Genomic DNA, 26,144 nt, shown 5'->3' with positions numbered 1-26,144 from the left:
CAGGTCCAACTCTTTATGACACTGTGGACCACATAGTTCATAGGGTTTTCTTGGCAAAGATCCAAGGTCACACAACACAGGTATTCCTGACTCTGGGTCCAGTGTTCTATCCACTGAGTCATCTGCCTCACTGTGCTGTATAGAGCACATTTTTTAAGTGCTTTGATAGAAATTTAACATTAAACACACACACAAAAAATTATGCCAATAGAGCATAAGCCCTGTCTTGTTCTACCTAACTGGAAACATTCAGGTATGGACTAGTGGACTGCCTTTTTTTTGAAAACCAGCCTAGCTAACCACAGTCTTATCAGTGGATTCAAATGAATTTCTCTGGCTTTCCACTATTCCTAGAATGCTCTCTCATCTTCATTTCCTGGTTTTCCAGGCTTCCTTCAAGTCCCAACTAAAATCCCAACTTCTTCAGGAATCCTTTCCTAACCCCTATTAATTCTACTATCTTCCTGTTATTTTTGTTAGTGTATATTTGTTTGCCTATTATCTGTAACGATTACAGACTGTAAGCTCATGAGGACAGGGACTGTCTTTTTCCATTCTTTTTGTCTTCAATGCTTACTTAGCGCAGTGCCTGGAACACAGAAGTCACTTAATTAAATGTTTATTGACTGACTGGCCACATTCTAAGGATGAATTCTTGTTTCAGCAACTCATGGAGAACTTTTTCTACAAAGTTGTGAGAGGGAGCATATGCTAATGAAACCTTGATCATCTGCTCTAAGTTTTCCAATTTAAAGAAAGGGAAACTGAGGACAAGGGTCCCTAAGTGACTTGCTCAAGGTTGCACAGTGAAAAATAATCAGAACTAGAATCCAGATCTCCCAACTCCTAGACCCACACTTTTCCCACCATACCACTCCAATCTTGGACTGTAATACTCTTTAACATTAAAATGCCTACGAAAAAGATTTTATTTTGACCACAGTAGGAATGTTTTTTCCCCCTAAGAATTACAACTGCATATCCCAAGCTTGAGTAAGAAACGCAGACACAAAAGGAAAGAGAATTTAACATCCGTTTATGGCCAGCAAGAAAGCTTTCTGCTAAAGTTTGCATTTACTGATATTAAATATTGCATTTTAACTTTAAACACTTCTAAGGCTGCCTTCCCCCTTCTGGGCTCCAATTTCCTCCTAAGAGATTTAGATTAGATGCTCTCTAAGGTTCCTCCCAGATCTGCCTCTCTCTGGTTCTGCAGCTAGGACTAAAATAGGTGCCAAGTACTGTGCTTATGCACTTTATAAATCTCATTTAATCCCCTAAAGCCTTGGGGAAATAGCTGTTATCTCCATTTTACAGATGAGGAAACTAAGGAGGTTAAATGACTTGCCAAGTCACAAGCTTGTTGAAGGTACATCTGAACTCAGGTCTTTCTGCTGCTAGGCCCAGTGCCATGTGCTAATATGAGCCGAGTTTCATTAAACAGCACAGTTACTGCTAAGACAAGTCCTCGGAACTAGAATTACTTTTGACTCTCATAGGTGTATTTCCATGGCAGGCTGGAACTTTTACCACTTACATGCTATGTATGAGATAGTGTCTTCTTTACATTCTTGAGAAATGTCCGGGGCACGTATTTTCCTCTCCCAAGCAGGGCTCCAGGACTTGGTAGGCTTAAGAACATTGATTGCAACCATTAGGTACCTTAGAGAAAGGCAACAGCAATGGGAGATTTTTTTTCTTTTGCCATCAGATTGGGAAATTATATTTGAATTATCCCTAGACCTATATTGTAGCAATAAGAAACTACACAAAAGGAAATCTATGGCATTTGAACAGAAATGCAAGTTCACCTTCCCATAATCTGAACACAAAGAGCCTTGGTCTGGGGATTAGGAGGAATCCATCCGGGCACTTCCTCATGGTTATTCTTGTGTGATTTCAGATAAGTCACTTTCCCCACAGGGGTTTTTGATTCCTATTTCACAGAAGGGACAGACTGGGTCATTAAATTTCCTTCTAGCTGACGTTCTACGATTTCCATGACCTTTTGCATATATAAATTATGACTGATCTTTACAGCCTGGTTGTCACTTTTCTCTCAGGGATAAGTATGGGAAAATTTAAATTTCTCTTGCTAACAAAACCCCAAACTCCAAGTTATGTTTTAAATGCTGGTTTTAACCATAGTTGATAAATGATCAAATTATATGAAGTTTTCAAAGAGGAAATGCAAGCTACCAACCACCATCTAAAAATGCTCCAAATCACTGAGAAATAAAAAATTAAAATAATGCAGTTTCATCTCACATCTCAAAAGGCAAAATTGAGAGCTAATGCATACATGTATCTCCTTATATATACATACATGCACTCATATACACATACATCTTTGTATGTTATGTGTGAACTTTTAAGTTATCCATTAATATATGAATTTTGTATTCAAATGTAAGACTTCTAAAAAAGTTAACTGATTAAATGGAAGGCAGAAAGCAAGTGGGAGTTGTTGGGAGGAGTGAGAGGAAGGGCTTTTTGCTTTTCTATTGCCAGTTGTAGTCCAGCATAGTAGTTACAGTGCCAGGCCTGATGATCAAAGTTCACATCTGGCCTCAGGGCTCACTAAGGGTATGACCCCGAGTTAGTCACTTAATGGGTCTGCCATTTTCCTCAACTGTAAAACGAATAATAACAGCACCTACCTTCCAAGATATTTGTGAGGGTCAAATGAGTTATAAAGCACTTAGCAATGTCTGGCGCATATTAAGTGCCTAATGTATTCCCCAGAACATCTGAATTTGGAGAATTTTAGGGGTCAGCTAGTCTAATACTTACCTGAGCAGAGATCCCATCTACAACACTCCCAAGGTACCTCAGAGCTTTCCCATTCTACTTCCAAGCTCTAGTTGTGACTAAAAATTATCTTAGATGGAGTTGAAAATCAGGCTCTTTGCAACTTAGGATCAGAGGATTACAGATTTAAGAGATCTCTGCCAAGTACAATCCCCTCATTTTACAAATGAGGACCTTAATATTCAAGAGAATTTAGGTGACTAATCCAAGTTCTCAGGGGCAATGAGTCAGGACAGAACACAAAGTCAAATTCTCAAATTCCTATTTTTTACTGTACACTTCTGTTCACTGCTCCCTATTCTGTATTCCAGGGCTAAGCAAAAGTTTAATGCCTTTAAAAAGGAAAAAAAAAAAAAGCAGTTGACCTTTATATAGTGCTTTAAGGTTTGCCAAACACTTCATACGTTTCATTTGATACAACCCCAAGGTAGGTAATATTTGGGGGGTCCTTTTGAGGACAAGAAAAATGAGGCAACTAAAAGGTTACATGGCTTGTAGGGTCACCCAGTCTGTGGTGGGTGTCCCGCTGCAAGCTCTGTCCAGTCAGGCTGCCCCCTCACTTCAACAGAACAATTCTTTAAGGTAATTTCACTGCCCACCCTAAATCTGCACTTTTCCAGAAAAACATTTGAACTTCTACACCTCCTCATCATCCTTCCAAAAAGTCAGTGTCTGGAATTAAACACAATCCTCGGTCCCGTGGAGCTTCAACAACGCAGCGCTCTAGCGTCCCTCGCCCTGGACACTGCGTCTGGGAACGGAGCCCGAGAGCTCATTTCCTTTTTTTAGTTTGCTTTGAGGCAGCAAAAAGAGCACTGATGAAATCAGACAAAATAAGGTCTTGTTTATTGTCGAGGAAAGCACTGTTAGAGCTTTTGTGTTTTGTGATGGGTGTGGAAAAAGCCTGTGAACGAAGGGATAGATGGATGGCCTAGCTCTTCCCTTGTTCTACCTCTATGGAAAGGTTCTGTATAATTAGCAGTTACTAGATTAAGCTTGACGTGCACTGGAACCTCTAGGCCCTTTCTACACATGCTGTTATCTAGCTATGTTGGTTGTTTTTAACCCAAGTAAGATATATGGTGGGCAGCTGGCAGCACAGCGCATAGAGTGCCTGGCCTGGAGTCAGTTGAAGACTCAACTTCCCAAGTTCAAATATGGTCTCCTACTTTACTAGCTATGTGACCCTGGACAAGTCACTTAGCTCTTCTGCCTCAGTTTCTTCATATATTCCATGGCAAAACACTCCAACACCTTTGGGAAGAAAACTCCTAATGGGGTCACCCCGAATTAGACACAAGTGAATGAATGAACGAGGTATATGTAACATTATCTTGTCCAGTAAGATGAGATTGTCAATACTTTTAAAATAAGTTTATGATGGAACAATGCTTTACATACAGCACTTTGAAACTGAATTTATGGGATTCCTTCAATTCCAATAACCCATCAAGACTACCTACATTCAACTGGCTTACACTAACATTCCAATTTGGTGAGCTCTTTCTCTGAATTCCTGAAGCCTTGACTCTAATACTGAATCCACTTATCTTTAAATAATCCTCCTGTAAAATGAACTGCCTCACTACCTTACTTTTTCCATAGTACTCTTCTTCTAAAGAGTTTTAAGTGAATTACACTCATATTTTGCACACATGAAATCATATTAATAAACTTTGATTTCTACATGGGGATATGTATCCCTTCAGGTTTCCAAATACTAAAAATATCATTGATCTTCGTATATTTTTTGGGAGAAAAAAACATAAAAACCTTTCATTGTACCAAAAATTTAGTGTTAGTACTACACTTGGTGACCTACATACTTCATCATCCTATGCATTTAAAAATTTGAGGGTCTTTTTTGAAGTGTTCTGTGCTTCAAAGCATTGTATGCTAAAAAGAAATTGCTTTAATATACATAAAAGGTTTTGATTATGGGTCTGATACATAAGGATAACTATCTGATTATGCTAGTTGTACAAAGACTGGCCTAGACATGCTTAAAGATGCTCATCACCAGACTGGCCAGAGAGCAAATTTTTCTAATAGCAACTCTGAGACCATTTAGAAAGTTATAAAGGGGTTCTAATTTGCAGCACTAGAAGTTAGCCATAGCTCACATTATCTGGATCTTAAGTATTAGAGTAAAAGTCAGCACATTGCAATGAGTTTCCCAAACTACTCAAAAATACTTTTTTTCCATATAGAATGAGCTTTAAAAAAAAAAAAAAGCCTCCACCTCCTGAAAGATCTAGACAAGGCAATGCAAACTAGTCTTGCATCTGAGTGAAACAAAGTACCTTTGGTACAATTCACTTTCTAATAACAGGCATTCAACTCCAACAGTGAGCGACTCAAAATTTTTACTTCATGGAATCTGTGAAGTCTGTATATTAATAGAAAACTGGAAAGCTTAAGTTTTGTATGCATCACACACAATCTAGTAAAATGTTTACGGACATATTTTCCCCTCAAAACAAGGCATTAATAACCTATTCAATAGTTATGTCAATTATGTTCAAAGCACAAGTCCAGGATTATTTGCAGGGAAGGAAAGCAAAACTGGAAATTTCTGAGAAAATACTGACCCCAACAACTCTGGATACACTTAAATGATCCAAAGACATAAGTAAATGCCACCTTGGTCCAGTTGTTTTCCAAAGAAAAAAAAAACACAATCTTATTATTTTCTGAGAACAAGTGCAATGAAAATAATCCATAAAATCACCTCATTTCAAATAATATAATTTTTCAGGAAACAAAATGTACTCTTCCTCTCTTCACCCTTGCTTTGGCAGAATTACATAAATGAATCCATGAAGTCACGTTTGAATTACGTGAAAAGTAGAAAATTGTCTAATGAACAAGACTTGGAAATAGCCCCATCACAACTTTCAAAAAACTGACTTCTCAATCAGCCCCCAGTTCCCTTTGATCCAACCAGTTTAGGCAGAATAGTGCAATCAATAAAGACTGGGAGATGAAGCCCAGAGACCAGTTCAAATTCTGCCACTTGCCAGCTACATGACCTTGGTTAGACAAGCTAACCTAAGCATTTTTGTGCCTGCTGCATTATCTGGAAAACTAAAGGGATGGACTTCATCTCTTGTAATTCATCTATGTTTCTATTGGAGGATTCCCTTAAGCTTCCTTTGACATAATTTTATTCCTTATACCTTAATCAAAGGCACTTTTGCATTCCTACAATTCCAATTCATCAAAGCAGTCAAAAAGTGTATGGGAAGAAATGAAAGGTGATAAATTTTAAGTACAACTGATAGTGCTGCTTGGGGTCACAAAGTTGTCTTTTGGTCACTTAAGTCAAAACTCCTTATAAAGGGCCTGAAGCCCACAGAGGTAAAGTAACCTGCCCAAGGTCATAAATGAAAGGAAGCAACAAAGCCAAGATTCAAACCCAGGTGATCTCAGATACCCAGTGTTTCGTTGCTTTCTCTACCACAACTTCCTAAAGATCGCTCAACTTTACTTCATGTGGCAAAAGCATAAAGTACTACTTTAGATCCAATTTAAAAAATCTCACACATGCTTCACTTCAGAATTATGAATATGCTAATACGGATTCTAGCAGTCACAAAAGGTTTGGGCTAGCCAATGGTCACTTTTTCAACAAATTACAACAGAAAATCATTTAGTTTCATTCTTCATTCTCTGTTGTGTGCCCGACTTAATGTGACTTGGAAACAGATGACCTGACTACTTATGGATGCCAGCAAATCACAGAGCCTCATCCCTCCTTATAAAATTCCTGCAGTCTCCCACAGAGAGTTCCTGAGATCACAGAATGAAGCGAGGTCTTGGCAGCTGTTATTTTTGAGGTGGGGTAAAGAGTAAAAGTGAAAAAACTGGAGATGGTTGGTTGACAACTCCAACTTTAATGAACATTAGTGGAACTAAGACATAAGACAAGGTACTCGTAGCATTAAAAAAGTACCTCGACAGGGTTGAAAGTATTTCTTCTGTAGGACTGCTCTTGAAATACTTACGTGAAATTAAAAGTGTTATGACCCTCCCTGTTACAAACTATAATTATATCTAACCTAAAAGACTTAAATGTCAATTTCATCAATACTTATTTTAAAACTAAAATTCGCTCTTGACTACTGTTTATGCTTAAAAATAAACATGGATTGCAATTTTTTTTCTTTCCCTGATAGAAAATTACAGAGAATAAATACATTTACTGATTACTTAGCAAGTTCCAACTTGGCTCAGAACTATTTCAAATTATCAGGTATATGCACCCTAACATTCAAGCCAAGGCGTTAGTCTAATTGCAAATGACTGGCTTACCCAGAAAATAGCAAGTAGAACCCTAGCTTGCTCAAAATTAAAATCCACACTAGCTTGTTTTCCAAGTAATAGAGATGTATACATATTTTTTCTGAACTGTATAAAAAGTACATTTTAAAATTAAGATTCTTTTTTACACTCCTGGGCAAGCCCCACCTACAAATACATAATCTAGTTCTGACACTGTAAAATGTACAAAACTTCGCACTAGTTTAAGCTACTGACAGTACTCCAAAGCAAGGCTTTTATACTTAAATTTGAAGGTGGTAGGTTTGTAGAAAAAACAGTAACACTTTAATTGTCCTGCTCCAATCATGAATCTTCTGTAATAAAATAAGAGTAGATGGAAGCACCTAAAATTTCACTGCAAATTAAGAATTCAAGACAGCAACAGGACTGAGTGGCAATTTATTGAATTTCAGACTTTAAAAAGAAAGCAAAGTAAAAATGAAATCCTAAAATAACTTTTTATTTTTTTCCCTTTAATTTCTCCTTAAAACTTTAAATCTATTTCTATACGAGGCAGCTTGGTACAGTGAAGTGCTGGCCTCTAAACCATCTAAGTGGGTTCAAGGAAAGTATTTGTCCTACTCTTTAAAATAACATTAGATATCCCTAAAGTTTAAAAGTGCTTGTAATTAGTGGTCTCGGTTGAGTTCTATTGCCTACTTTATTCCAGATACCAATTTTTAGATTTATATGGATCCAGGTCCCCCCTAAAATCTCCAAGCACACATACAGGGGATGGCAACAGAGCAAATGTGAAACTGAGGAAAGTGACTCAGCTTACTGTGAATTCTTTAAAGGGAAATTCAAATATCTTTTCCAAAGATTTAAGGAAAAGTTTACTATTTTAAATTGGCAGTCATTACAGTAATTTAAATTACATAGAAGTAAATGGACATTTCAGACTTGCTCTGAGGTACACACCTATCTCCCACATTTAGTCTAAAAGAGAAAATGCTACTACATAATAAAGTACTTGCAACTTCTGACAAAAAAAATTATTAATAACATTAATTAGGCATTAGCAAGATCCCATACACATCCCACATTAAACTGCCTATCTTTGCTAGCACCATAAGAGACATAACTTGCCTAATTGATTGCAGAACTCCTCTCTCCCCACCACAAGAACAAAAACAACTTCATATGGTATAATTCCAAAAAGCTCAATCTCAAGGCCCGACTTCCACAGATTTATGAAACTCTTGCCACTTGGAGCACAAAAATATGCTAAAAAATTTTGTGTTCTAGTTAACAAAAAAGAGTATATTAATTTGCCACACAGTAGCCTAAATTAAATTTTTAAAATTACCTTAACTTTCACTTAATTATATATATGTTTACTTTGGAAAATGTACAAGTGGGATAAGTCAAATCAGAACTGGTTATTTAAGAAACTCAGGCTACTACAACATGTATATCAGTTATCCAATGCCCCAGTGAGGGAAAATTAACTGAACTTAGCTATGTAAGTTTCTTTCAAAAATTAAGACCATCAAGCAGGTTCCAGTTTCCTTGCCTCCTTGAGGTTCACCTTGTCAGTATGAGCAACAATTTAAATTCACAAGAAATCTGCATTTAAGAATTTAGGGGGAATAGACTATTGACCAGAGTTTTTGTTATTAATAATAGGACAGTAAAACTAATGTCGGTATGGCAGGGACAATAAGAATAACAAAACCTCAACTTTTAAAAACTTACCAGTGGTAAATTCACAGTAAAAACAACCTCTTTAAAAAGGCATTTATAGGCCATAAGATCATATCCACAGTAATATGGGGAAGAGATAACCAAACTCTCCCTTCACTTTTATTTACTTGTTATTTCTTCCCAAACAGAGACATTCAAAAAACAGTTAGAATGGCCATCTCCCAACATTTTTTAAACAGCACCTCCACTGGGTGAACAAATTAGGAATAACCTAGAGTTCAGTTGAGTAAGCCACTGTGAAGCCGTAAGTGGTCAGGTTGTCCAATTTCAGAGTGTCTTGTCTTCAACTTGTACCATCATTTTTAGTGGAAAAGCGTAATTTATATTTTGTTCAAATGAGATTCCTCTCCAGCCAGAATTTGTTAGCGCATTCACTGAATTTCAAATTCTTCTTTTGTCAAACTGTGAAGAAAAGGAATGGTAGCTAGAAGATGAATGGGATTCCAGCTCCAACTGCAGATGAAATGACAACACACTTAGGACAAATACCTACATTTTGATTTACAAAGCTAAACAGTCTTAAATCTGTAACTTAATTACAAACGGACTACACCACAACCTTTTCAAATGGCAAAAATACAAAAAGGTTTAAGTGTTACAAAAATATTTCAGAAAAAGTGCATAGTCTAAGTGCATAGTAAATGAAAGCACTGGAAAATATTTGCCAGAGGAAGCTCAACTTGGTAAAAATTTAACCAAGCCAAACTTTTTTCTTTCCTTTTACACAAACCATACTTAAAAATAGCTTTATGAGAGTGATTTTTAGCTAAAGTACCAAAGAAAGGGTTTATTAATAAAGCAATTAACACCTTAAGAAGCTAGAAAGGGTAAGAGGAAAAAAAAGGAATCATCATTACAATAAGCTGACTACCCCCAAGAGCTCATTTATTAAGATGCTTGCAGTATTGAAGATCTGAGATATATATATATATATATAGATATATATATATGTACCTTAATGGCTGAATGTGGCAATCGTGAAATTATTGCTAAGGCAGTTTTCAAATAAAAAAAAACTAAACTGGATTTAAAGAGCACAAAACTAAACCCTAACGTGTGTAAATTTACAGTCTTAAAGTTAATGTACAAAACACCACATTTACACATAGGCATCTGGTAGCATTTTCAGACGTTTTTTTTTTTAAATTTATTCTGACATGCCATAAATGAATAAATTACACTGTTTAAAGGATTACCAGCAATCATAGTATTTTTTTCTTTCCGCTGGTCAGAGATTAAGAGAAAAAGAAAACGCGCAAATAAGCTGGAAAAAGCACTCACACAGGCTGCCTTGGAGGAGGGCTAGGGATATTAATCATGAGAACACCACAGTGTGAGGCAATCTAGGAACAAGAAACAATCTGGTCATAGCCACTTCACAAGAATTTGAAAGAAAATCTCCTTCACTTGCAAAACCCTTTAACATTTCCATTCTTATTTTCAAAAGGAACAACACAAATCAGTCCAGCTGTTTAGTCAATGGCAACACTAGCTACCAACACCAGTCCTGCAGTTGCACTATTACTAGGCATTGATGCAAGAACTTAAAAAAAAAAAATCAAGAATGCCTTCTCCCTTGAGGAAAAAAAATACAAAATTTATTTTTTTTTTTAAAAAAAGGTACAACACTAAATCTAAAATGATTTGCAAAGGAATATGACTTCTTTAACAATGGCCATCAAGTAGTCTATTAAAAAAAATTGGGGAGATGTTGATTCTATCAATGAATTAGCAAGGCATTTCTTTAAAAAAAAAAATCTTTTTTTTTTACAGAAACATTTTTTTTTAAGTTTTTAATGAACTTGTAAACAAAAAAACTTCCCATTTCAAAATAAAAACAAAATCCCAGGTCATATAGATGTTTACAGTGATTACATTGATCTAAGCAACTTACATACAGGTTTAGTTGTAAGATGTTAACTAAATTTCTGTGACGAATATTTTGTTTTTCTTTCTTTTTTATACCAAGAACATTATAGAGTTAATGCAGTCCTAAAGATAATCTAGTAGTCACTAAGTTTTTCTTAAGTCTTCACTTTTAGATGCTGTTAATTCTAGCACAGTAAGCAGGCAGTCTTTCATATGCTTAAAAACTGGAATCTTTGGTTGCTACCATGTCAGCTGACTTGCACACAGAAGCCAACAATTTTAAGAATGTGTAAGTTTACAACTTTCAAACCCTAGGAAGGGGGAAAAAAATCTAAGTGCACAATTGTGAACATTTACAATTATCACAACTGTGGTTGAAAACTGTTCATGCCGTTCTTCCTTAAAAGAGATTTCAAAGCAGTGTAGTTCAAAATAAAAGGTAACAAAAAATTGGCATATGCACAATTTCTCCACCACTTGTGTGTCAACCATTTAGTTAACTTTTCCACTTGAAAAAATGCAATAGAAAACTGGACACCATGTTTCACTATCTCAGTTAATATTCACAATTACAGCGGCTACAACTCAGGATGCAGCATCACCAACGCTGACCAGAGCCAGTTTATACTGAAATTAAGTTCTTTACACCAAGTAAATGGTTGCCCACAACCACTGGTACGTGTACATATGAACTAAAATTTCTAGATTTGGGGAAGTAACAAGTCCTGCTCTGATCATCTGCTCTGCTTCATCTGTTCCTCTTCATGTTTAGAAACCTGCCCAAAAGAGACAGAGAAAAGAGAAACAAGAGTTAATTCAAACCAAAAACAAAACAAAACCCCCAAACTATATCCAGAACAGGGGAACTGAGCCAAGCTAAGAATTATCGCAGAAATGGAGTCTCTCCTGTTAGCCTTTGGATCTGCATTCTGAAAGTTGGTAATGCCCTTTCCTAATTGGAGGGCTATTTTCTCATTTGAATATTGAATGCTGTGGCCCTACAGCCAGGCAAATCTACTTTAAAGTTACTCACAGGTCAAAACACAACTGTCTAGTAGTGGTCAATTCTCAAATGAAAGGGATATTTGATTAGAGTTGGCCTAACTTGCGGACTGCTCTAACAACTGTAAATTAGCTAACACTCATCAAACTTTAATAAATTAGGCTTAATAAGCAAAAAACCTTACTATCTGAAATTTCTGTTTTTATTCCACTCAATCTGACACAAGGGATCTGATCAAGAAAGTCTGGGTTGCATCCTTGAAGACTGCTACACAACACAAGTCTTTCAAAATGTCTTTGCTTTTCTACTAAATCCTTTAAAAGGGTTTAATTTCAAAAACTGATAGGAACATGCTGCTTAAATTTAGCTAGTTATAGAATTTCCCCAATCTTACAATGACCAAAGTACCAGATTTTTAGGTCTATTTGGTCTTTGTATTTTCATTCAATATTCAACAAAACTCATCCTAGCTCTAGTAGCCAAACCAGGTAAATGAGCTGTCACTTTGACTAAGTTGCAGTTACTTTTTCATCAGCAACTGATACCTGTCTTACTTCTTGATTAAAATGTTTTCTACTTTCATCTTTATTTTTATTACAGATGTCAAATTAGATTCCGTTTTAGGGGCATTAAATTCAACTTTTTTGTGACAAATGTCTCACTTTCCCTTAAAAGTAAACACTGAAAGAAGTTGGATCAACTATTACTGCTGCACTCAAAAATTCATCTGGCAAACATAAGCTTTATAGTCATTACTTCTATAAAGAAACACCTGCATTTTCCAAAACCACCATACATGGTAATACTGAAAACTTTCATGATAGAAAACTATTTTTACTTATGCTAGTTAGAGGTGATGAGGCAAGGAGGTCTGTGAAACACCAATAAAATCATGCCATCTCAGTGGTTATTTTGCTCCATGTAAAGAAAAAGCTGGCATTAGGAAGAAGTGGCAGAAAAAAGGGATCCGGCATTCTTCCTGACACCAACATTCAAGCACTTTGAATGAAAATGACTACGGACAGCAGGAAACAATAAAACTAGAGCTGGTAGGAAAGGTAGAGGAAGGAAACTCAGAAATGCCTCTTGCTGCTCAGTGTGTACAATTCCACAGAATAAGCTCTTACTTCCACCTACCATGAAGAACATACCAGCAACTCCTGCCTTTCATCCTTTCTTCACACTTGGAGTAAACCCTCTGCTTATTTATAACCACTGTGCATAGGCCCTACCTCTTCCATCAAGTTTTCCTCAGACTCTCTACCCAATCAGGTCTGATACTACCTCCTCTATATTCCAGTAATCTCATTACATGCTAGACAACCACGTACACTTCTATATGACATCTTTTGAATAACTATATATCAAACTGCAACTTATCTCTTTAACTATTTATCTTTTCAAAATTTTATGTGATTCGCATAAGAGAAATTACTGAGGGAAGAAATAATATCTATTATACTCCCCGAGGAATATATGTTGACTGGCACATGCAAAGGTTTGTTGTTGTTCGAATCAAAAATTTACTTGGGATAACCTAGACACGTATTTTTAAAAAACAAAGCCTGTAGATCAATTCCCAAACCAATTATACATTAAAAATGGCCATGCTCAATAACCTAATTTAAAACAATTACATGAAATGGTACAATTAAAGGTGAACCCAATTCTTTCATGGCCAGCCCCCAAATTGTAAGTTAATTAACTGAAAATGTCAGATTTTTTTTTTTGCTTTTTAATTGTAAAGCCTAGAGTCATTCTTGAAAATTTTGCTGTTACAACCTAAAAATAAATCTTTTTTTTCTAAAGAGCCTTTTGAAAATGTGAATACTTAGAGTTATCATATAACCAGAATCTAACATTAAACTAGAAGTGGGAGACATAACTTCTTTTGCTGACAAATCAAATTTGCAATGTAATTAAAAGTGAAATTATTAATCTACTTTTTTGAGAGGGGGAGGAGAGAAAGAGACAGGTCAGCCTTGCTTCCCTCTTTAAAACCATGCAAGCTATAATTATACAAGACTTCTGTTCCATTTAATCTGACCTATTTCAAAAATTATGCTGTGCTGACTAGACTGCTTTCTCTAGAGATAAATGCCATTGGGTTAGTATTGTTGGAAGTAGAGGTAGTTAATTTCAAATTCAACTCTCCAAAAGGGTCAACAGTAGGATACCCCACCCAAGGATGGTCGATCCTCTAGTAAATTATCCTAGGATTTCAGTGGAGCTCAATAGACATTTATTGGAGGGGGGGGGAGGGATAGGGGAGGAAAGGAGAACCAAGATGCATATCCACCATATATATATAATATTTGGGCTTTGCATCTCATCTTCAAGCATTAAATACTCTCTTGTATTCTTTTTCCAGTTAGCATAATCCTTTATTCCTTGGCTTTTATCTTTCAGTCCAGATGAAGCCAAGAACCTCCTGGCTTCCAAAAGATGAAGGTTGCTTAAAGATGCCATCTTCACGGAAACTTCAGCTAAACTACGGGCTAAATCCTTTTCCTCCTGGAAACAGTAAAACCAGAGCTTGAAGTTAAGGTGATAGTTCAGAAGTCAGTGGTATGCATCTGGCTATTTCTCTATTTTGAAGTTTCTCCCAAGCCTGTAAATAATTAAAACGAAAAAAAAATTGTTGTTTTACATAAGTCACCAGAGTCAATTTAATTTAAATATATATATTATTAGCCCGTGTATGTGCAGTCTTTGCTGATGTTTCTACACTGTAAAAATTTCCACCTTTCCCACTTAGATGAAATTAAAACAATTACCAAAAATTAGTGTCAACTGATCCTTATTTATCTAGTATAGGAAGCAAGAAGGTCTTAAAGAGTTTAGAATCCCAATGATGAAAGAAAAACTAGCAATACCTTAAAAACACAAATGTGGAGTTTTCTACTCTTCATTATTATAGTATGATATTTCAGACCGTTTTTTAATAACTCAAAATTTAATTAAAGCAAACCATGAAAATTCTAGAACTTGAACTATAAGATAGCAGCATACAAAGTTGAATTAATAACAGCAATGCTGCCTTCCCACAGAAACTTTAAAAAATAGCCAGTAGGTGGGAAGAGATAAAGGAAACAGCCTTATTCTTATCTTTATGGCAAGGACAAGGATTAAACATAGCAGGCACAATATTTATTTCACTTAACTCAAAGATGACCACAATAAAACTTAAATGAACTTAAAGGCTTATAACAAAGGTCACCATTTTAGAGAGACTTGTGAAGTTATTTTATTTGAAAGTAGTACCTGTTATACTGACTCCTCTCCCAACTGGAAGACATTCTGCATCACAGACCGTTGGACTGACTGGAAGCTACTCCACATCATCACTGTCACAGCAACACCGTACTCCAGTCAGCTGTTCCCAAGGCCTTCTCACTTGTTACAGAGCTACTCAGAGATATAGCAATGCCACGAGTATGAAAGAGTCAGTGAGTTTTTTTTAAAAGATGGAGTTCAAATCACAACAGATTCATTAACATTTATCTTCTTTCTTGGTTTATTTTTAGATCTTTACAATCCGGAGTTATTGTTCAATTTTTCTAGATTTCAGGAGGTAGTAATAGTTCTTCTGTCACCTCATTAGATTCGACATATTTTTTTTCCCAAGTAGAGAAGTATTTCCAGACGTGTTCATGATCTTCACCTGTGATTTGCACTATGCTGCTGAGTAACCAGACATGTTCCCAGCAGTCATTGTTGAAGTCAGAAAAAGTCATGCTAGATAAAAACTGAAGGTGAAGTCCGGTAAACAGTGGAGGGTAAGAAAACAAACTGGTTACGTAGGCAGGATGAAATAGCATTACTCCATTTGTTTCGAATGCCAACATTCTCCCAATGCACACAGAAAGATCATCTCAAGTCAACAAACTATATTACATACTGGCTTTGCTATCTAGACTACAGTAGTATTTAGCATAAATGCTAAGCATATTTAAACATTAGACTGGGAAATCTGGGAGATAACAAACATACTTCTTATGTATAATTTTTTGACACTTGCAACATAACTTAGAACACATTTTTTGCCTTTTCCTATCAAAAGATACTGCTGGTATTATTTTACGACACAATGCAGACTCACCAAATGAATTATATTCTCCATGCTTCAATCCACAATCCAGCTGAAATGTACCTTAACAAGCCATCAAGTTGAACCTTTCAATCACTGCAAGGGATTTCCTTTATTACCACAACCTGTGACAACACTTTGCCACTTCAAGCACATTCCATTTTTAACAGCTCTAATTTATCTTTAAATTCTCCTTTATAGTTTATGCCTGAAATCTCTTCTATCTATAGGTTCAATTCTGTTCTCTGGAACATAGGACACAGACTTTCTCTTTCATATAACAATTCTTCACAGTTTAAGTTATAGTCATTCTCTCTATTCTCTCACCCACAATTCCATCCCCTGTGCTCTTTTCTAGGCCAAAATATCTCCAGATTCCTTCAAAAAAATTCTTATGACATAGTCGAAAGACCTATAGGCACCCTGGTTACCCTTCTCTGGAACTATACTATGTTCCTCTTGAAAAAATAATACTGTGGCATCAGACTGATCAGAAGAAAGCACAGTAAAAATTTATCACCTTGCTAAATTCTGAACACAAACTTCTATTAATTCAGCTTTAAAGTATATTCTCATTTTTGGTAGCTACACTACACATAAAATTAATATATAGGAATTTAGGATTTCTTTGATGCTGGGTTTTGCAGGATCCAAACAAAAGAAAAGAAATATTGGTTACTTGAATTTAAAAGATCAATTCTGAAGACTGATAGGCTTTGTAAAAGCATAAACTTAACTTTCTGAAAAGTCAAGAAAAGTCCAATAGCTAGGAAAACAAATAAGTCCTTACATAAAAGCCAATACATCAAGAACAGACCAGGTCTTTGAATTTTCTTTAGCTATCTTGCATTAGAGTTTTCTGCATTTTTTTTTGGAGGGGGGAAGGTAGGGCAATTGGGGTTAAATGACTTGCCCAAGGTCACATGGCTAGTTTTTTGTGCCAAGCGTCTGAGGCCGGATCCAAACCCAGGTCCTCCTGACTCCAGGGCCGGTGCTCTACTCACAGAGTCACCTAGCCGCCCCTTGCATTAGAGTTTTGATTTAAAATAATTCAACTTCATTTTAGAGAATGTGAAACAAAAAAAATTTTTGAAACCAATCAAAAATGTTACTAACTGCCAAACATAGACAAGTGACTAATTTACAAAGTGTTAAGAGATTGTGTGTTCTCCATCCTAAATATGAAGAATTGTCTTACTCCCCCATATACCCACATTGACTCCTTTAAGTTTTGGTTTCAGATGGAAGGAAGGACCATTCCCACTTAGGGTCCCTCTCAGAGGAATATCCTTAGAGACACCTTAGTTTAAGACCTTATAAAAACAATTATCAAGAAAGAAAGTCAAGTAAAGATCTGTCTCACACAATCATATAATGTTAAAGACAAAAGAGATCTTACATCTAGCCCAAACTCCTTAATTTATACATGAGTGACTCTGAGGCTCAAAAACTAACTCATCCAAGTTCAAATATCTCGAGTCACTGACAGATCCCCGAAAGAAGCAAAAATTTCACTTCCTACACTAGCGTCCTCTATATAACATCATACTGTCTTCTTTTCTAACTTCCCAACCTGACAAAAAGCTGCAGAACCATGACAGCAATATAAGGTCTTCTTTAAATGAAGGGCCCTTTTTCTTGTTTCCAGTCTAAGAAGGAATAATAGAGATAGCTAATAATAATATAGCAATAATAGTTAAGGATATGAGTCAATGTCTGTTGCTTTCAGCCAGAGTTTTTTGAGCTTAACAAAAGAGATTCTAGGAAAACATTGCAGAGAAAAGACTATCTTTAACTATAAAGATAACTAGTTTTAACTAACTATAAAGGGAAAGGGTCTTGTAATGACAATGAAAAGATTTCCCTGGTTGCCAACCCATAGAAACTTCATGTCAGCACCTGACACAAGGGATCTCAAGTAATAGCTGCTGGTCATTTGGGATGTGGGAGCAGAGCATTTGATCACAAGCAATATTTTACATAAGAGCCAAATATCTCCCCCCCTGGACTGTCTCTCTGAAAGGACAGTCAATGAAATGTGAGCTCCTTCAGTTTAAAAAGATACAAAAACTCTTACTTTATAAACAAATCTCTATGGTCATCTTTTTTTGTTATGATGAAGGAATAGATCATTTGTCTGAAAACCAGCACACTAATATAATTGTTTTGCAAAAATTAAAGTTGTTTATGAGAAAAATCCCTATTTCAAGAAATTTTTTAAAATATTTTTTCCCCAAGGAAATATGAATACAATATGTCCAGAATCTAAATCTTTGAGATTTGGAAATAAAAAGGTCTTACTTCTGCTTGTTTAGTGGTTAAGAAACCCATAACTGTATTTAACATAGAAGGGACATTAGACTTATAACCTGAAAAAAGGAAGAACCATGACCAATACCCAAACAATTAAGAATTGTTCAAAAGTGGAGTAACCTTGCATTAAAGTTCCCTCACTAGAAGAGCAATGGTGTAACACTTGTTTACTTAACCAGGAATATTTCAGGACACTCAACATTTAAGTAGTCATTGTACCAGGTGATTTCTACAATTAAAAACATCTTTAGCTTTCAAAACTAATGCTTTACTAATTCTTTCTGAAAGTTATCTAATGCCTGAATTAAACTGCTCTAGGTTAATTGATATTCCAATTAATTTGGAGTGTGTGTAGTTTCCAAAATGGATCTTTGCTAGCTTTTGAAAATTTCTTTCAGTTTTTTGGGTAACAAATTATTTCTTTAGTAAGGAAAATTACACCAGAGCTGTCCACCCTAATAAAGACTCATAATTCACAGACACCAGTTATTTCCTTCAGTAACACTGGTACAATTAGTATTAATCTAATAACTGGCGTGCACAAGAGGAACAATAAGCCCTAAATGAAATCTATTACAAGGGCATTGGTCAATAAGGCAATACTTGCCACTCTTTCCATTTAAATTAATTATTTCTTCAAACTTGCATCACTAAACTCTATTCATAGAGACAAGTATGGAAGAGAAATGCATCAATCTCAATAATCTCAAATAAGAAAGTAACCTCAGAGGGTCATCTAGTACAACCTCCCAATAACTCCAAGCATCACAGCCCTATACAACATTCACTGACAGGCAATCAAGTCTGCTTGTACACTTTCAATGATATGAAACTCAAAAGTTTAGAAAACAAGGCATTCTCATTTTTAAGCAGAATTATGGGAGCTATATAGAACTAAGCCTAGTATTTCTGCCATACTGACAGTCCTTCAGGTATTTGAAGGCATGGATTAATGTCCCCTTTGTTTTATCTTTTCCTGGCTAAATATCCTTAGTTCCTTCAATAAATCATGGCAGCATTCCTATGGTCACTGTCCAAGGACAAATTAAAAATAAATCCTATTCTGAATTTTACAAGGGCAATTATTAATATTAAGAAACAAAGTGATGGTCACTGGTTTAAATATTAACTTTCCCAAAAAACAATTCTGGTCATATCCAAACTCTACCCAGAGAGCTGAGTCATTCAGCTTCCACAGCTTCAATCCATACTTCTTGGTGCCTTCTCTCTTTTTCTCAGAAACCTATTTTTTTTGGTCCCAGTAAGTAACAGGTGTTGATTTTACTTTGGATTTCCAACTGAATTTTTCTATTACCTACAAAACCGAAATTCAGCAGTCATTTTTTTATGCCACAGAAAGACCACCTCAAATCTAGCTCAGAGGTGAAACAAACTCTCCTTTGCATGCTGCTTAGATTTTGTTCTTAATTGTGGCTTGAACTCTGGTTTATCTCCCTCACTTTTTTCTTCGATAACTTCATTATCAGTTTATTGTTTACATCGAAGACTAGCTGCTGATGAAGATGACACCCGCAAATTATGGCTTCTGAAACTAACTTAGAATTAAGATCTTTTACCTTTTGACTTAAAAGCTGTATTTCATAAAAAGCTTTAATCAGACTACAGACCAAGGGCAAACTGAAGACTATATTAAAACTAGATCATTCATACAGTAATGAAGACATATCAACAAAAAAAATCAAATCCCATCACCATTTCCAGGATTGTCAAGCAAAATTTCCAGTAGGCCCCCAAGGAAAAAGAATGCATAAAGGAAGTGGGGGCTCAATGCAGTTGTGACATGAGTGCAAATTGCCATAAAACCTCCACTCCCTGAAAATAAAGTAGTAAAAAGAGGAAGACACCAGTAGTGCAGCCGCCTCTGCCCCATGAAAATAAGCACCTTCAAGTTGCAAGTTCTTAATACAAAGAAAATGTGCAGTAAACTTCTAAACTATAACCCAAGTAAATTTGTATATTTTCTTTAAAATCCTTATGCTGAAATCCCTCAAATATTTGGAATTAAGAAAATAAGATAACTGATATAGTTATATATAAATATTTATTCAATTCCTCCATTATTTAAATATCTAATTCAGTAAAATTCTTTGCAACTAAGAGGCATACTCTTCATTCACAGCAATGCCACATTTCCCCCCAGGGAAAGAAAATCATACCCACAATTTTCCATTTACTGTCAAATTATCATGCAAAGAAAAAAATCTTAACACTATTAGTTTGAAAATACCATGGCTAACCAAATCCATTCCCTAAAAGGGGGGGAAGTGGTGAAGAATCAACAAGTGTTAGGTCTAGGATTTTGGATTGAATAATTCCTCAATCACATTCCCAACACCAAGTCATAGTTCTTGTTTGGAAAGGGGGTTAATGCATGAATAAAAAGATGCAGTTGTTAAAAATGACCCAACATCCCAAGAGAAATGATATAAATATACACACATATATATGAAAATATATATACATATATATATATATGGACACACATACACACATATATATATATACATATATATATGAACAAGGACATTTTGGGTTTAAAGTTAGTAGTCAAATTTTCCAAGGACGTCTGATTTTTTTAAAATCAAGAGCCAAATGTGTGTGTGTATTTTAAACCACCTCCTTGATCTAACACTGTTATAAATCACTGACTGACCCAAATTGTGTGTTCAAATTTTTTCCCTGTAACGTCACTTGGTTCTTGGCTACTAACCTTTCATGTTACTCTTGGTTTTGTCAGTTTGCTTGCCTGTGGGGGTTTGGGCCTGCTGACCCTGCCCACTGGAAGAGGCGGCCTGCTGGGCTGCTTTCTGCTTTAACATTGTCCAATCAAATGTGTAGTCATACTGGTGGTTCAGAGTCCTGGGGGGAAAAATAATTTCCTTTATACCAACACTTGGTACATTCAAATACCAAGGACAGACAATTCATATAAACAATTTATGTCTTCTTAATGGCTGATAAAATTTATCTTTATGCTATACATCTCCATATAGAGAACTTATGGTTTCAGCATATTTTTTTCCTTTTCTTTTTCTTGCCTTCCCTCCTCCCAACATGGTTAATTAAAAAATAGGTTTAGCATGACTTCTTATATATAACAAGAATCATATTTCTTGCCTTCTCAGTAGGGGGGGGGGGAGGGATGAAGGAAGGAGGGAGACAAGCTGGAATTAAAAAAATATTTTTTAAAAATGAAATAAAAATAAAATTCATCATAACAGATTTTTTTTTCTCCTATAAATTAGTTAAAAACTGGTCTGGTAATCTCATCCTCTCTTTAGATATAGTATGGGTGGTGTCAAAGTATTCTCACAAGTGTTTTATTGTGCAAGTCTTACAAAAGTTCAGAGATTAACTTTCTTTACTCCATTAAAAAAAACAAACCCTCAAGTAACAAAACCCCCAAAACCCTCAAACTGTTATTTGTGAATGTATATATAAATGTATATACGTGTATAAATGTGTATATGTATATACTCATTAGCATACACATATACCCACACCAGTGTAGGATCAAAGTTGATAAACAATACATAGTACCCCAATAACCACAGATGAAATATCACTTAATACTGAAATACTGAGAGGTGGAAGGAAGTAGTGACTGTAGTAGCAGTAAAAAAACGTTTCAAAATGAGCACGTTCAACTATAAGTCCAATAAATCAGAAAGATCTGGCATAAAAAAGGGAAAATTAGCATAACAGCATTTCTGCAGCACTTTATAATTTATGAAGTATTTAATACATCTTTTGTAATTAGAAAAAACCTGTGAATGAGATAGTGCAGGTATTTACACTCTAATTTACTGATGAGTAAAAGGAGGCTTTAAGTACTTTTAATTTGTCACAAAGCTAGTGAATTGGAGAGTAGGACTTTTTAAACTCAGCTAGTAATTCCGAATGCAGTGACTACAACACAGCTATATCCCACAAACTGGGATTATAAATTATATTTATAGAATAAGAAGCCTATGAGGAACATAGCTGTATTGCCTGGGGACACGCCAGCATGGATTTAGAGGTTTATCAGAAAAATAAGCAGTATCAGCCACAAGAACATTTTCTCTTTGATTACAGTCTGGCCATCACTGGCAACTTATTCCTATACCTTAAAGTGTGGAAATAGGGAAATAAAAAAAAATTTTGTGTGTGGGGAAAACCACTCCAAATATATCTTTACATGGTACATTTATATAACCTTCAAACATTAAAAAACAAGAATAAAAGAACCATAGGTCAAACCTCAAAACTGAAACTCACGTTGAGATAAAGCCAAGTATATCACCTAAGCATAGAGTTGGTCATAAAACAGATCTCATAGATGATTACTCACAAGCTTGTGGTCCCGTTTTGATCAAGTTACCCAGGTGCTTATGTGCTGCACTGCCCCCCCCCTCCATTTCAAGATAAACAGAATGATAAAGTGTATAAAGGAGTAGTGAGAACATCAACACTTGGCTCAGATAAAGACCTAAAGACTATGGGGAAATCCCTAAGAGAGGGAAGAAAAGTGGCAAGGCATTCTTGTTACTTTAGCTCCATGAATAGTTTGTCTTTGACAGAGTCCATGTGTTGCAAATTTGTAGCTTGTTTCTACCATTAAGTCTCACAGCCCTGGGAAAAAGTCAATAAAACCCAAGCAAACATCTAGAAAAGTTTAGTGTGGCCCTATAGTTAATAATATCAAATGCACTTTTCTGGTGGCTCAGTAATCCACAATAACAATAACAGCTGCTAGCATTTATATAGCCCTGATGATGTGCCAGGAAGGTGCTAAGCACTTTAAGTTGATGGTAGAAAGTCTTCCCTCTAACCTAACAAAATGCTGCTAATAAGCATTTTAAAACATAACTAGGTCCAAAATCCAGTGCTTGGGGCAGCTAGGTGGCAGAGTGAATACAACACCAGCCCTGGAGTCAGGAGGACCTGAGTTCAAATCTAGCCTCAGACATTCAACACAAAACTAGCTGTGTAACCTTGGGCAAGTCACTTAACCCCAATTGCCCTGCCTTCCCCCCTCCAAAAAGAAAAAAAAAAAATCCAGTGCTTGCTTAAATAAAAAAGCCTCAGGCGGGATGGGGGCCAGGGGCCAGTTCCACCGAGGTTTCCCCTCCCCCACTATACCCAAACAAAAGACCTAAAGTTTTACTCAATGAGTATTAAAAAAAATGTCATTATCATTTCCAACCATTACATTACTAAAAAGCTTTATGGTTAATAACACATTTTCACAGAAAGTATTTGATCCTGTCAGTAGCCTAATGAAATAAGTGGGGTAGATATTTAAGAAGATAATTTGCCCAAAGTCAACAACTAGTAAACAGGATTAGAAATCAAGTTTCCTGTGTGTCAATCCTATGCACTATTGTTATACTGCCTCTCAGTTTCTATGGAATTTGTATTTTCTCAAAATGTTTTCCCTGAAACCTTGGGGAATTATTATCATCATTTAAATGAAGGTTTACAAAGTTCTTTACACTTGATCCTTATCATAACCTTCTGAGAGATCCACTAGAGATATTAACACTCATTTTACAGACAAGTAAACGTTTAGAATATAGTTCACTCTGCCACAGTACAAGTAAAATGAATGGCTGCATTAATATTATAATGCAATTTGGGTGGGATGTTTTATCCTCAACAATTTCAAAACTGACCTGAAAAGAATACGAAATAGTTGCCTCAGATACATATAATCTGGGGCTTCTTCAAAGCGTAGTCCACGACAATAGTTTAGATACATGGCAAATTCTGCTGGAAACCCCTATAGGATCAAACATGAAAACAAATGAAATCAAAGAAACATACTGCATATTTAACAGAAAACAAATATTTATATGTGTGATTAAACAAAAATTAAGCAGGAGGCAACGATTTCACAAGGTCCAAAAATTAAAAACTCTTATTTGATTTGATGGCACTGTGTAACCAGTACCTTGTTAACTGCCTAATACTAGTTTCTCAACAACAGCCAATTGTCATGGGAGGGAAGAGGCCCCTTGGGAATCAAATTTCCCATCCCCATAAGAAGTAACCACACTGCTAAAATGTAGTTATACATATAGTTTTAGGACAAATTAGCTATAAAGGTAAGGTTTCTAAAATCTAATGAATATTACCCCCCCCCCATCTTGGGCTTTCAGAAGTGTTGTCTTTTAAGACACTAAAGAAACGGAATGAATAATTGTAATTATCTTTCCCACCATCATGCCATAAATACCAAAGTACTCAAGTGCTTTCTGATGTTACAAAAGCCAAGTGAGATATAGGAAATGGGCACATAGTAGATACTTGTCCTCAGTCCTAATCTGTTCTTACCTCTTTACCTTTCTGTCCAATTGTTTCTCTACCTCCAAAGTATTCCCTTAATATTTTCCATTAATAGAAAACTTCTGGATATTCAGAAGCATACAACATGTGGTGCAAACTTTACCATCTGCCCTTCCCCCATTTAGGAAAGGAAAAGTGAAGATATGCAAAACAATTTTATTTCTTTAGTACACTTAATTTTGGAAGTCAACTTGCTCATTTAGAAACCCAAGAATATATATGGACAATATACCTCCAGAAATACATACAAATCACAAACATGTATTAGGTGTGTGTCCCTAACAAAATATGAGTAACTTTAAAGCATACAACATACCTTACATTTTCCAGGGAGGTTTTATATGATGCACTTGGCAATTCTGTAAGCATACTACATAAAATGTGTGATAAGATATTTAGGGAGGTTTTCTTCTTTTCTAATCTCATTCCATTCAGATAAAATGAGTTTTAATTCCTTCAAAAGTATGCAGAAATCACTAAGTCTTTCTGTCTACTCATGTGCTTCTATTCTTTACTATGTTTACGACTTCTTTCTTCTGATGATTCTACCTGTCAATATAAATACACTGGATACCTTTCCTTTTTAAGTCAAATTATACATGCTTTGGAGAATCCTATCAGAAGAACTTATGTCCTATACCCTTTTCTCAATGTCCATCTTTATGAATTTTTCTCTACTGAAATATATGCCCCTATCATACCAGGAACTAGTCTCAAAAGACTAAAATATCTTGGCATCATGGGTTATCTTATATATCACCCACACACAATCAATACACTGCAAAGTCAATTAATATACTATGGCATCAGCATAAAGCAAATTCAGAAAGGTAACTGACCACCCTGACAGCACATTCAAGGTTTAATGCTTGTCATAAGTTGTTTTTCCTTTGATGGCTAATCAATTAAATTCATCTCACCTTACATAAAACTTCAACAGGAGTGGACATCTTCTTTTCACTAATCTTTTCATACTTTTGTTTCTTTGTTGCAGCCTATGGAACATGAGAAAAACAACATGGTCAGTAACAGATTATCAAGGGGGTACAGTGACAGGCATTTTTAAAAAAGCAAATGAATTAAATGTAAAGTTCAGAATATGTTAGCCTAACGTCCTATATTCTGTTTTGAAGCAAATCAATTCTGAGTTCTCAAAAGGGTACATAAAAGGACCTCTACTCTGGCTGGTCATACAAAGCTGCAAATTTTCAGAAATGTACTTCTGGCCTTTTATCCAAAGGTAAGTCTAGCAAAGTCCAGAGGGGGTCGTCAACAGAGTTGTAAATCACAGCTATTAATTAAGTATGCCAAGTTGTGAAGAGGAAGAGTGTTTAAGTGTGAAGAGGGTAAGCTTCTCTGTCTCAGTCAGAAGAATTATCCACAAAAATATTTTAATATAAATATACCAATGATACCACAAATTGTACAGTGGAGTTTCCCATGGGGAAATCTCATGGATCAGCACAGATCCATGTGCAAAAGCTGAACCTCATACCATGGTGTAATGGGAATGTAAATTTGAAGATCTTCCCTGCCCCTAGGCTAGCGTGCACCTGGAGCCTGGGGTGGGAGGCTTGTTTTTCAGTAGATACTTCTTGATTGGCCAGTGAGTCAATAAGGTTGTTACATTTTCTGAGCCAGGGGAAGGCTATATAAGCCCTGATGTGTAGCTTTGTT

General features: G+C 35.7%; 1 protein-coding gene across 5 annotated transcripts in view; it reads right to left on the bottom strand.

Annotated features, from left to right (window-relative positions):
- Positions 1–8,897: 8,897 nt before the first annotated feature.
- The window catches only part of CSNK1A1 (casein kinase 1 alpha 1), a 54,388-nt gene continuing 37,141 nt past the window's right edge, over positions 8,898–26,144 (bottom strand). For 2 of the 5 annotated variants that reach the window (XM_069102650.1, XM_069102653.1), the window contains 4 exons: positions 25,388–25,462; positions 23,795–23,901; positions 20,848–20,996; positions 8,898–11,486 (listed from right to left, as the gene is read on the bottom strand). In XM_069102650.1, the coding sequence (XP_068958751.1) occupies positions 11,479–11,486; positions 20,848–20,996; positions 23,795–23,901; positions 25,388–25,462 (339 nt within the window). In that variant the 3' untranslated portion in view covers positions 8,898–11,478. Of the gene's footprint in view, positions 11,487–20,842; positions 20,997–23,794; positions 23,902–25,387; positions 25,463–26,144 lie in introns of those variants that run through there. The other 3 variants (XM_069102652.1, XM_069102654.1, XM_069102651.1) reach the window with 3 other exon arrangements.

This window comes from Petaurus breviceps, unplaced genomic scaffold (assembly GCF_028583685.1).
Source record: "Petaurus breviceps papuanus isolate PSGF00001 unplaced genomic scaffold, PetGlider_PUasm1.0 551, whole genome shotgun sequence".
Lineage (NCBI taxonomy): Eukaryota > Metazoa > Chordata > Mammalia > Diprotodontia > Petauridae > Petaurus > Petaurus breviceps.
This window is presented reverse-complemented; position numbering and strand designations above follow the sequence as displayed.